Below are 13,028 nucleotides of genomic sequence, written 5' to 3' on the forward strand. Positions count from 1 at the left end.
TCGCACCCCCACCCCCATTTCTGCTGTAGCCACGCTTCAGCTGTGCCAATGTTTATTTAATGTTTTTCCTCTAATGGTCTCACTTTTCTGCCTAAATACACTTGTTCAAAATGGAAACTTTATACCTTCCCCGTAAATGGGAAACAAGCAGCGTTCGTCACGAATAGAAGGTGTCACTAAGTAGGACACAGAGAAAACAGGGTCATTAAGCAGAAGCTCTTGCCCGCCCCAGGCTCTGGACTCAAGGCCGGCTGGCTCGCTCTCCCGAAAACGGGGGCCGGCAGCAGTCAGAGCCCCTGGTTCTAGCGAGGACCCTTCTCCGATCTGGGCAATCAGGAGGATCCAAACAGCTCTCTCACAAGGCGATCTACTGTTCGTCTCATCAGTGCCGCCCCCCGCCCCCCAACGCACTTTTCAAAGTCGCTGGTGGGTGCTGGCAGCCATGATGCACTTGGCCCTCCACGGGCTCCAGCGTGGTCACAGCCGGTCACACCAGCATCACTGCACGCGACAACGCGCACTGCAGCCCGCAGAGGTCAGTCTACGTGCCGTTCAAATGTGTCCCAAAAGGTGTGCAGCAATGAGATGACATGTTATCACCCACCCTGTGTCCTCAGTTCCGTGTTTTGTCCCAGAGCAACAGACAAGCGTCTCACGAGACCAAAGAAAAAGGAAGCTACCCGTGAGTCAAAGGAGCGTGTTATGTTCTGTTACCAGGGGCCGTGCGAAGGGATCGTCTGTCCCACGCTAAACGGTAAAACTCAGGCGGGAGAAATCGCCGACCCCCTTGGAATACATGAAAGGCTGGTGTGACCGACTCATGTGTCACACAGGATTCTCATTAAGGCCTGGGCCACGGTTTAATTGGCAGCCTGTTTTTCTTTCCTAGTGGTTCATGAAATAATGGCGCCTCTCATGAGCGACAGCATCTCGAACGTGACGACCATGGTATTTAGTCTGGAATCTCTGGCTGTGTGGGAACGTCCCCGCTGCCTCCCATCACACCTCCCCAGACGGGGCGCCCGTCTCCTGAACGGGGTCTCTCAGACTTGGGCCCACAGCAGAGTCCCCCGGGGCGGGGCCTGAGGCTCTGTGTTTCTAATCTGTCCCCATGTTGCTGCCGCCGCTGGGCCACACCCCAAGCGGCACTGTCTTATCCTTTCTCCATCACTGGATCCTTTGTCCTCAGCTCCTGTAAGCCTGGTGGGGGCAGGTGGGAGGGCCTAAGCGGTACCAGAAGTCACCCAGGAACCACTCGTTCTTCTGGCCACCTCAAGACACCTCTGTCGTCTTCGTTGCAAAGGGAACATTTGTAGCGTAGGCTGGGCCGGAAAAGCTCGAGGAAGCTCCCCCATCCTTCAAGAGCTTTGCCCGGTCTTATATATTTCTTCATACAAACAGGCTCTAGCTTTTGATGTTGGGGTCAAGGCCCCGAATGTCCTCAGCAGACTGGGCTGGAATCTGTTCACAGTAACGTTTAGGACAAAACCTGGGACCAACGAACCAGGTACCCCCGTCACGCCCACTCACATGCATTCTAGCTGCTGACACGGGAAGACTCCTTTCCCTTGGGCATGCATGGGAATGCCACTGGCTTAGTAAAAAGAAACATCTGTGCGCTTTTTCCTCAAAAAGAACAATCCGCTTTTCAAACTGCAAAAACATCTTTGAAATGGAATATTTGCCAACACTGTCCTCTCTCCTAAGCAAGAAGCAAGAAACTGTGTCCTCAGAAAGAACAAGGTTTTAAATGCAGACATTACTGTTCTTTCTTCTTCAAAAGGCCCAGATCTGCCCACATGTTCACTACACTGAATGTGGAAGGTGCTTTAAGAGACAGGAGACAAAGCCTTGTCCTGGGTACAAAACGTTTACTGCTTATATATATATATATTAAAAAGAAAGTTACAAAACAAAACGCCCAGCATGACAGGATGTACGGACATGGGCTTATTCAGACGATAATGGCTCGTGAACATGACTTAGAGCACAGGCCCAGGAGGATCATTCGCCAACACACAAGGACGAGCATGCTGCGTGAGTTCCTTACTCTGAGTTCCAAAAGGTTTTCTCTGCCTTCCGTTTACCAGCTGCAGTGGGTAATGAGTCCCATCAAAACGAGAAGGAATGTGTTCCGCAAGTGGCTCAGCCTTAAGGTAGGACGTGCTGCTCTACGCACGGGGAGGAGTGGGGTGCTGGAGTCTACGCGGTGAGGACGGGGCCAAGCCATCAGGCTGACCGAGGGATCCAGGGATCATCTGGGAAGGTGCGGGGCAGAGCCTGGAGGCCGGCCCGGGGCTGGGGCGGGGTCACTGGCGGCAGGTGTCGTGGAAGGCTTCGAGGGTTCGGAAATCCCTCCACGTGGGGGGAAGGCCATCTTGTAGAAACTTCCCGCAGCGCTGGCACGGAGCCTGGAACAGCTTTATGTAACTTCGTAACCAGGTCTAAAAAGAGAAGTGAAGAGACAAATAAAAGAAATGGGATCCGGGAGCTTCCAATGTCATCCTTCCTGTCAAGCCTAATGATCTCGAGGCCAGAAGACTTAAGTTGGCTGTGCCCCAAAAGCTAGCCTGTGACTTCACAGAAAGCTGCACGCGCCATCCACAAGGTCGTAACACTGCTGGCTGTCACTTCTGGAGCTCCCCCTGCCCCTCCCAACTGAGGGAGTTTTTAAAATAGAAATTCCTGCTCTCAGGGGCAGGAAGTCCTCCCACAGGAGTGGCCGTGCCCTAGCGCACAGCCCGTGGCTCGGGGCCACGCGTAACCACGTTTCATTTCTGTGTCCCGTGTCTCCCGACTATGCGTACTGATGTTCTCCTCGTTCGCTACCGAGAAGTGGGCACAGACACGTGTGAAGGAAGACGTCGCATCGATGACAATGCTCGAACCCTCCACTGAGGTCAACGTGCCTTCCTTCTAATTTGATTTCAGAGGTCATCACTCACTGTCACAATGTGGCCCTTTGCACCTGCGGGGGGGGTGGGGGGACAGCCTGGTGCCATCGGGTAACATAATAAGCGGCAAATACACCCTGGAGTGGTTCAGAGAGCAGAAATCTCCCGGGCATCATACATAAGGATGAGGCTCCCGTAACTCAATTCTCAAACTCAAGGAGATTTGCTACAAAAAAAAAAAAAGAAAACTCAACCCAACCCACACCCCGCAGCAAAAGGCTTGCGAGCAAGTTAAGCACGTTCTCACTGTGACAGGGGCACGTGAATCTCATCATTTAATGTCCTCCCGAATTACGTCCATAAGAGAAAAGTGTTCTTTGAAGAGGTAGGTCGAGTTTATTGATACAAATCCTTCTGTCTTCGTCGCAGCCGCCTTCGTGGTGGCAGACCGTGGCCCCCCGACACTGCCCCCTTCCAAAGGCCAGGTGTTTGAGGTTCTGGCAACAAACGTGAGGGGGTCGACGGATCACTCAGCTAAACTCTTTATCCTCCAGTGCCGATCAAATGCAAATGGTCCCCGAGTCCCAGAGTCAGTTACCAAAGGGAAGCTGGGCACGACACGTGTTAGGTTAGACGGCGACGCTCGGTACGCGTCCGAAAATGAGGAGCCCGCTGGAGGCTGTCGGCGGAACTGTCCTCCGGACACACGAAGGAACCATGACGCGCGCGGCTCTGCGGACTGCCCGGGCCTGCTTGTCCGCCCTCCCCAGCACCGCGGGCGCCGATCGAGAAGTCGGGTCTGTGTCTTCCAACAAAGGAGCGGCGGGTTCTCTGGGCAGCTCGCTTCCCGAGGCAAACCGCGACGGGATACGCGGGCAGCGCCATGGCAGCCGGCTGTCAACACGGATTTGGACTTGCGAACAGGTAGGTCTTCTGAGTAGGTCTCCGGCTGGCAGCCTTTCGAGCATGAGCGGCAAAGGGAGTTTCAGCCGCGGTGAAAGATGGGCGCCCGCGGAGGTGAGGGCACGAGGCCGCGTCGGCACGATGCTGGAACAGCTGCCGGTTCCGTCAGGATCCGGTGCGGCCGGCTGACGGCCCTGCTCGGGCCGAACGGGGGTCGCGGGACAGATGTGGGCCACAGCGCGCGGATGACTCAGCCCTGGGGTGGTGGGGAGTCCTGACTTGCGGTGTCTGCCGATCTCCGTGGTGTAAACCTTGGGGTTCGACTGCAAACTACCGACGGTCGAATAACCGGGTTGCCACATTCCGCACGCTTCACGGGAGCTGGCAGGAGCGAACTCCAACACACCGGCGCAACGGCCGTTTGGCTCTTTTGGGGTCGCTCCCCATCCCGAGCTCCACGTTTTGGGGGCACCGCAAGACGTATCTTCGTCACTGCTACCTGCTCAGTGCCAAGCACAGGGCCTGGCATGGATTAGGAGCTCAATAAATATCTACTGACTAAATCAATGCGGGGAAACTGTGTTGGGAGATCACATCTGAAACCACCATTTGTTCAGCACGATAGAAAACACCGGTTAATTAAGTGGGAAACGGTTTCTCATAAACCCCTTCCCCGTTTAAAGGAAGCATCGGTTCTACGCTGGCCCGTTGTGGGGCCCTGGCCCACCGTGAGCTGCCTTCTGAACTGCCTGTTCTTACTGGGAGGGCACCAAGGTTTCCATAGAAGGCTCAGCTCTGAAGCCCACTTACCATGAAGGATCTGACCACGACGTCTGGCATCTGGGGCAGCTGATAGTGGAGCAGGGCGGTGGTGGCGTGGTCTGTCACCTGGAACCAAGGACAATGAGTGGCGTTAGATGCCCCTTCGAACCAGCGCAGAGAAAACAAAACCAATGCATTCCCTAGATAGGATAAACCAGTCTGCCTCTGGACGCCTCTTGGAGGAAAGGACATCTAGAATACAATCGGAAGTACGAAAATTAGCGAAGTTGGCGGCGGGGAGGACACAAGCGTTCGGGCCTGGAGGCAATGGAGTTGAGTTCCAGCGATGGAAAGCCCTGGCGGGCGGGCGGGAGCACCTGTGAGGGGGGCGTGGCCACAGGCCAGCGGAGAGGCGCAGACCGGGCAGGTCACGGAGAGGCTATGGAGCCAAGTCGCCGCAGGGAACGCTGCATGAACGCAAAGGTTCTCCAGCTGTCCACATTCGACTTCATCTCGCTTTCTGAAACGTCTACTCATTTGTTTTGCGAGACAGCGTGAGCTGGCGAGGGGCAAAGAGAGAGGGCGAGAGAGAGGGCGAGAGGGAGAATCTCAAGCAGGCTCCGTGCTGTCAGTGCAGAGCCCTCCTGGGGGCTCGAACCCATGAATCGTGAGATCACGACCTGAGCCGAAACCCAGAGTCGAACGTTTAACCACCTGAGCCACCTCGACTTCATTTTTGCAATGGAACCCTTTCTCTGGCAGGGTAACTGGTCTTTCTGCTTTCTGTCATTCTCATTCTGTCTCATAATTTGTAGTCACAGAGATCTTATGACCAGGAATCTGGAAATTGCTGATCTTTCTCTTGGGCCTCAGTGTTCCTATTACCTTTCTGAGGAGCCTTGACGCTCAAAGTGTGGTCTTCTCTCCAACAAAAGTTGTGGCCTATTTATGGCATCTCGGAGGGCCACACCCCCCCCACTGTCCCCAGACTCCAAGCAGAGGCTTTGCCAGCAGGGCCGAGGGCATGAATGCCTCAGGTCTACTAGAGGCATCCGGTGACCAGACAGAACGCACACTGGCTTGAAGCCCCAGCACTGTCCACTGACCTTGATTCGACTACTTAATCTCTCTGGGTCTCAGCGTCCCTTCTGGAAAACAAAGGACTAGCTTCAGCTCCCCTGTAGTTCTGAAACTGGACACCACAAATTGCTAATGCCTGCCATCAATCAGCAAATTAATAGATTGTACCTAATTTGACAGTTGTGTTCACACTCGCGGTTTATCGGGTGGTCCTCACTAGGGATTCTCGTCATTATGAATGTTGTGGCTAAAAAACAAAACGAAACAAAAAAAAACCCCAGATAAAACGATCACCTTTGTGAGCAAGAGTAAACATGGGTCTACGTTGCGTAGACGCCTCAGTTTTCCAGCTGTCACCAGAACAGTAAGGGACAAGCAGCAGCGGGGTGAACTGATCAGGTGAAAAGAAACTCGAAAGGCTGCTCCAGGCCCGCAAGGCAAAGCTGCACACGATCTGGAGATCAGTCCTGCTGTGTCCACACCTAAGGTCAGAGAGGCCACACCCCAAGGTGGAGGGCGTAGGCCCCCTAGCTTACCTGAGCCTCACTTTCTCTAAATAAATGGCTGTGCGTGTGAAGCACGCCCTGTCCAGCCACAAGGCAGCCCTGCCTCTCTCCCCTCCCTCTCTGCTCCTCCCGCCCTTGGGTGGGCACTCTTCCCTTGCTGGACTTTCATGGCCTGCCTGGTGGCTGGTGAAGCCACAAGATGATGAGCTCTATGGGGACAGGGATCATGCCCACCTGGTTCATGGTACGTCCCCAAGGCCTGGAACATCACCTGGCTGGCATCTAGCAGGAGCAGGTGCTCAATACATATTTGTAGAATACAGAAATAAAAATGCCACTCGCCAGGGGCGCCTGGGTGGCTCAGTCGGTTAAGCGTCTGGCTCTCGGTTTTGGCTCAGGTCACGATCTCACGGTTCGTGTGTTCGAGCCCCAAGTCGGGGTCTGTGCCGACAGGGCACGGCTTGCTTGGAATTCTCTTTCCCTCTCTCTCTGCCCCTTCCCTGCTTCTGCGTGCGTGCTCTCTCACTGTCTCTCTCAAGGTAAATAAATAAACTTAAAAAAATAAAAATAAAAAAAAAAGCGCCCACTCACTGACGGCCACATACCAGAAACATCTGCCCTGGCTTTCTCGAAAGGACAGCTATAGGTCGTGGATCCAACATGGCTGAGAAACTGTCACCGAAGTGACTTTCAAGAGAAGTGGTACTTATTCTTTCAAGTGCAGACTGGTTTTATTTTAAGCATTTCTGACAGACAGCTTTCTAAAATGAGCAATGCTTTTTTTCTTTTTTCTTTTAAACAGTAGTAATGATAACTTGGCAAGAAGGTGGGTGGTGACTGGGGGGGTGAAATTAATGGCTACAAAACACAGCAAAGCAAACTGGGCCCCACGGCCCCTGAGCTTGGAGGCTGGGTCTTACCCACCCAGACCCCTTGCCAAGCGGGACAACCCATGCAAGTGCCCCTGTGTGGGCTATCACATTTGCCATCACGAAGGAAATTTCCAGAAGAGTGAGTTTCTGGAGCATTCTTACCCCAGCGCCTACTACTTGTTTCAGTGTTTCGAGCAAGCTCTGCCCCACATATCAGTTGCTGTCATAGCAGGGAAGCCAGGCGAGCTGTCCACCAGTTCGGGCTGCTCCTTGCCCAGGACACAGAAAGCTCATCGGCGGTCCCAGGAGGCCTCTGGGACAAGCCTAGATCCGTCCGTTTCAGCAGCGTGAGCACCGGTCCCGGGGCTGGATTCCCCAGTCACACTGGCCACCCAGAGCCCACATCCCAGGCTGGCATGCCGTGTCTGGCTGCACATTTTCTTTGCTTTTCTTTGTACAATTTTTAACACGAATGACCGACGTATAAAATTGAGCAGCAAACGGCAAGTTAATGGAGGTGGGTACTCTCCTTATTTTCATTTTACAGAAGAGGAGGAGGAGATTCCCGGAGGTCGGGAAGATGGCTAGGTCACACAGCCGGTGAGGGGCCCTGGGTTTGTGTTTAAGCCCAGAGGCCGCGAGGCCCAAGCCTAGGCCAGCCCTCCCCAACAGGCACCCCGGCCAGCAATCCTGGTTCTGGAAAAGGCACACGCTCCAGGTGCCCCGGGCATCATCTGCCCACACGCCCCAGCCTAAGGTTCTTGGAAAGCCGGAGTCCCGATGGGAGGTGCAGGTTAGGAGGTTTGTAAATGTGGCTGCTGGTCAGCTAGCTACTCTGGAGCAGAACTGGACGAACCGGGGCATGTCCTCCAGATACAGCTCTCGGGACCACGGCACTGTTCCGGCATCTGGCTCCCAGAGAGGGCACCCAATTAGCTTTGCTGCTAGTGGGCTGGCCATCTGGTCAAGTGTAGCCCCTTTTTTGGATGGTCCAGTGTAAGGTACTCCCTTAAATCTCCCAACGGGGGCAGGGTTTTTTCTTTTTTGTTTTTTTTTTTTGTGCTGCCATGATCAAATGATGTTTGATTTCAGTTTCTTCAACTCTGTCACTGATGACAGACATTGTAATAAAGGGAAACAAAGTTGGCGGATCTACTGTATGTCCCCTCCCTTCCTCACAAACTCCTCCGCTCCTGGTTCTGGGGTTCCTGTGGCCGAACTCCAAAGCACCAGGCAAGGCATGGCTGCAGAATGGGGGGGAAATTCACCTATAATGCTCTTCCTTTCTTGTCCAAGCATTCATTCAACCTTCAACGTTTTCTTGTTTTACACTTTTCAATATTACAAGTTCCCCCCCCCTCCCCCCAGCATCCAAGATGTGGGGGAAAAAACAGGCCTGGGGCAACAAAAAAATATTGCTATTAACCAATTTAGGTGAAATCCACTCTGTGCCAGGCCAGCCGAGGCTCAGGCCCCATCGTAAGGTACAGCTCCTAAGATTCCACTGGGAGATTAAAGCCACCCTGCCCAGCAGGGGAGGCTGAGGAGGGACACTGATGCTCCTGAGGAGGGGAGACCATTCATCCCTCCACTCGCCGCTGGTTACGAAAGTGCCTGCGAACAGATCAAAGTGGCCCTTGAGCTGCGAGCCCCTGGCAAGGGAGGGAGGGAGGAGAAGACAAGAAAGAAACAATAAACCAGCGGGATAGGGGACCTTGGGAAGAACAGGAGAGGGGCAGCGATGCCAGGTGACCAGTGAAAGCACCGCGCAGAGAGACAGGGCCACTCAAACAGCAGTGAGCAGGGGCGCCTGGCGGGCTTCGACTCTGGAGCGTGTGTGTCTTGATCTCTGGGTTGTGAGTTCGAGCCCCACGTCAGGGGTCTGGCTTACTTAAAAACAAAAAAGCTGCCCCAAACCAGTGAGTAGACAGCCACGCAGGGGCTTGGCCAGGAGGTGTCCCTTATCGCCGCCAGGCAGAGCAAACTGCAGATGTTCTGGCTCAGGCTGGGGTGTACTTCCCTCTCTACCCCGAAGGGAGCACTGCCAGGGAGCCTCTCTGAGAGTGACGTGCCCATCGCAGCCCCGGGGGGCCTTATCCCTCTCTCGGCGTCGTCCTCCTCCGCCAACCAGGGCTTACCGAAATTGCGTCCCCAGCTCAAATAGGTGAAGGTCTTCGTGCCCCCAGACTGGCAGGGAACTAAGCTCGGAGGGAGAAAGGAATCTTTCAAAAGCCCTTGAAACAGCTGCCAGTCACACTGGTGAAGGAGATGCCAGTCAAAACAAGTCTCCCAAGGCTCCTCTCCCATATTGCGTGTGAGCCTTTCTGACGTCTGCACTCCGGAACCCGAGAGCGAGGGGTGCTCGGGAAGTCATGAGTTAGGTCGGCCAAAGCCACGGCAGCGCTGCCTGCAGTGAGGGCCACGGCCCTGCGCGAGGTGATGCGCACTGCACAGCCGGGAAGGGGTTGGGGCCCGGGAGCCGGCCTGCACGGGTCTGGGTCTTGTCCGCTACTCAGGGGCCGCGTGACCTCGGGCACGGACTGCGTGAGCCAGTGTCAGGGAAGCACTGGGACGGCGCCTGACAAACAGCAGCACCCACCGACCGTGAGCCTTCCCCTCCCTCCCCGCCCACCCCCTGGCTTCATCCCTACAACCACCTCAGGAGGGCGCCGTGATGAGACCGCCCGTTCCCAAGACAGGAAGCAGTTGCAGGCGAGGTGACAGGCCCAGCCAAGTGGCTCCAGAACAGCACAGCAGGAGCTGCGCCTGGACGGCGGTGGCACAGCCTGGTCACCGCCTCCCTAGGAGGGAACGGCCACCAGGACTCCTGGGGGGGGGGGCAGGACTCCATGCCAGTCTCTTTACTTCCGCCCCAGCCCTTGTCGCTCACACGACTCTCTCTCCCTGTCCCTTTTGCTCGCTGCCACATCCCAGGCGCCCAGCCCAAAAGAGCCCGACACGGGTGGGCCCTCAGGAAGTCTCTGGACTGGAGGAGTCTCCCTGCCGCTCGGAATGAAGGGGGGAAGGGGAAATGGGGCAAACAGCAGCCAGCAGCATTCGGTCAGTGTGTGCACGCATTAATCAAGGGCAATCAAAAGTAGAGTGCTAACGAGTGGGGGAGATCCTATGTCACCACGTCGATTTTGGCACAGAAAGCCCAAATCCTCTTTCCCACTGGCGGCCTCTGGCCAGCTGTGGGGCAAAGAGAATGGGGGGGGGGGTCCCGCAAGGCTACTTTCTGCTTAACGTCGCCCCGCAGAGCCCGGGTTTCACGGTGACCAGAAAGGCTCTGTTCTCCGGTCTGTAGAGGAAGAACCAAGGACAGAGCGGTGACAAACGTTAAGGGTCAGCGGGACACAGGACGGGGACAAAAACTCTCAACATACTATCACTCCTCAGCAGTTCCCTAAAGTGAGAGTCTGTCGTACAGATCTTCCCCGACTTACGACGGGCTTACGTCCCGATAAAACCACCCTAAGTTGAAAACGCATTTAATACACTCAACCCACCGAACGTCACAGCTTAGCCTGGCCTACTTTACATGTGCTCCCGGCACGTGCGCAAGCCTACAGCTGGGCAAAGCCGTCCAACACGAAGCCTGTTCTGTAATAAAGTGCTGGATATCGCGTGCAATGTACTGAAGACAGTACGGAAAGTGACCAGCGGAGCAGTCGTCAGTGGGGGTGGGGGTGGGGGGGTCGCCCTCGTGACGGCAGGGCTGACTGGAGCTGTAGATGTTGGCCAGCGTCACGAGACAGGATCAGACCGCTCACCGCTAGCGGGAGGGAAAATCCAATTCAAAATCTGAAGTGTCCTTTCTGCTGAATGTGTGTCGCTTCTGCACCGTCATAAGGTCAAAAAATCGTAAGCGGATCAGGGACTTGCTTGGTGGCCCAGGAATCGCCCTCGGGGCTTCTTGAGCTTGCCAAGGTCGTAGGCGTCACCCTGCCGAGGCTTCCAGGCCGGAGTGGGGAGGCCGCAGGGCGGCAGAGGTGACGGGGTGCCAGGCACCATCCCTCAGCTTCTAGAAGGTAGTTCAGGCTGGGGGCCAGGATGTGTGTGGTTAAAAAGCTCCCCAAAGTGACTGTCAGCAGCATTAGGGATCACAGGTGAACGGACCGCTTGCGTCCCACCAGCCGGTGGGAGCTGAGCCCGCACCTGGGCTCTGGCAGTTAGTGCCGCTCTTGCTAATGCGACCGACGGAGAGCACCGGGCGAGGTATCTGTCAGCACAGAGCCCACAGCCTGAGGCCGCCACTGCTGAGCCAGGAGAGCTGAGCGTGTCCCGCAAGATTCACAGGGCAAGTTCAGCACCCAAGTGTCCAGAAGTTGCTTATTTAAAAGAGAGGCAAGGTAGAGACCCAGATTCTGGCTTCCCTCCAGCCAATACCTGCTGTCCCAAACTCTGAAGGGACCACGTGGTCTCTGGCCGACAGTAACATGACCAGAGGCGGCGTGCCGGGAAAGGTGATGTGGAACTGTCAGGAGACTGGAGTTCAGTCCCGGATTCACCACTAATTATCTGGGTGACCTTGGCCGCATCGCTCACTCTCCCCGCTGGCCCTGGGAAAGGAACACGAGGCTGGGATCCCCGGCACCAGAGGTCGAGGTTTTCAGTGGACGCAGCTGCAGGGCCTGACTGCACGCCCCGAGGGTACCCCTGTGCTGAGCTCTACCCTCAGGCCAACCAGCAGTGACACTGGAGCCCTTTGTTCTTTTAAAAAGGACGAGCTGATCTGCCCCCACCCCCCTCCAGGAACGCGCCCTCCACCTCCCCGCGTGGTCCTCGACTTCTGGGCCGGTCACAGAGAGCCTGGGGAGCCCAGCTCAGATCCAGGGACACTGTCCGCACAGACTGTTCTCGGTGCTGGCAGCCTCCTCGCATGGTGACGGCCTCCAAGAGCTGTGCAGCACGAATGAGGTATTTGCTACTTGGTTGTACACACGCTGCAACCCAAAGGAAAAAAAAAACACACTTCTATTCACTGGATGTACTTTAATGCTGAGCAAAGAGGGCAGCCCAGGACGTCGGGGTCTCCACTCAGGGCTCTGCCAAGGACAGACCCACCCTTAAGGAGAGGGGCCCCAGCAACATCTCAGAATGAGAATATTCTTTGTGGGTCCAAGGAGTCAAAGACGGGAACGCCGTGTGTTAAACGTTCAACGAGACAGCGATCCCTGCCGGCCACACTGCTCCGAGGAGGGGCACGGGCTTTATGAAGAATATTTAAAACGGCCCCCGAAGTACTCATTCCATGAAAAGAGAAGCCATCATTATTTCAAAATGGGAATGCTATGAAGTCAGTCTTGAAAGTGCTGGGGGTGGGGGCGACAGGGCCGGAGCAGGGACAAGCCTCTAAAGCCGGGATAAAAGTCCAGTAGAGCGGAAGCTGGCGGTTTCATTTTATTATGTGCCCCGAGTCTCTAATCCGCACCCTGGATCTGTATGCCGCGGGATCGTCAGGCCCAGAGGACCGAGGAGAGAGCATCGCAGTCCGGGGGGACCGGGGATTACTTAGACAAGATCGATACTTCCCTCTCTGCCGATGAAGGGGCCATCTGCATGGGCTTTGAAGGGCTTCTCGCTGTCCCCGGAGCCTGGCAGTGCCGCCGGGGGGGTGGCGGGAGGGGGGTGGGAGAGCAGAGGCAGGGTTGCCCGCGTGGGAACTAGACAGGCCAACACGGACGCGGCTGCTCCCTCTTGCTTGAAAAGTGGCCACAGTTTTGAGACCCAGCTCGGTCTGAGAAGGGTGAGACCTTGTCTATCAAGTATTGACCACAGCCCGTGGCACCTACCAGTGCCTCCATAAAGGAGTTTTGTTTGGTTTGGGGGTTTTGCCCTGATCTCTTTCAACTCTTTCAAGTTGCAGCCAAGATGCCACGGACACCCTGAAGGGGAAGCCCCTCAACCCCCTGGACCTGAGTGCTGGTTGCTGACGGCCTCCGGAGGCAAACGACAACAAACCACACACACACACACACACACACACACACACACACACACACACACAC

The 13,028-nt window shown here is 55.6% G+C and overlaps 1 protein-coding gene across 1 annotated transcript in view; it reads right to left on the bottom strand.

The window, feature by feature from the left end:
* Positions 1-35: 35 nt before the first annotated feature.
* The window catches only part of MED27 (mediator complex subunit 27), a 202,107-nt gene continuing 189,114 nt past the window's right edge, over positions 36-13,028 (bottom strand). The window contains exons 7-8 of the mRNA XM_049638414.1: positions 4,608-4,685; positions 36-2,444 (exon numbers count right to left, since the gene is read on the bottom strand). Of these exons, the coding sequence (XP_049494371.1) occupies positions 2,310-2,444; positions 4,608-4,685 (213 nt within the window). The 3' untranslated portion in view covers positions 36-2,309. The remainder of the gene's footprint in view (positions 2,445-4,607; positions 4,686-13,028) is intronic.

This window comes from Panthera uncia, chromosome D4, assembly GCF_023721935.1.
Source record: "Panthera uncia isolate 11264 chromosome D4, Puncia_PCG_1.0, whole genome shotgun sequence".
NCBI lineage: Eukaryota > Metazoa > Chordata > Mammalia > Carnivora > Felidae > Panthera > Panthera uncia.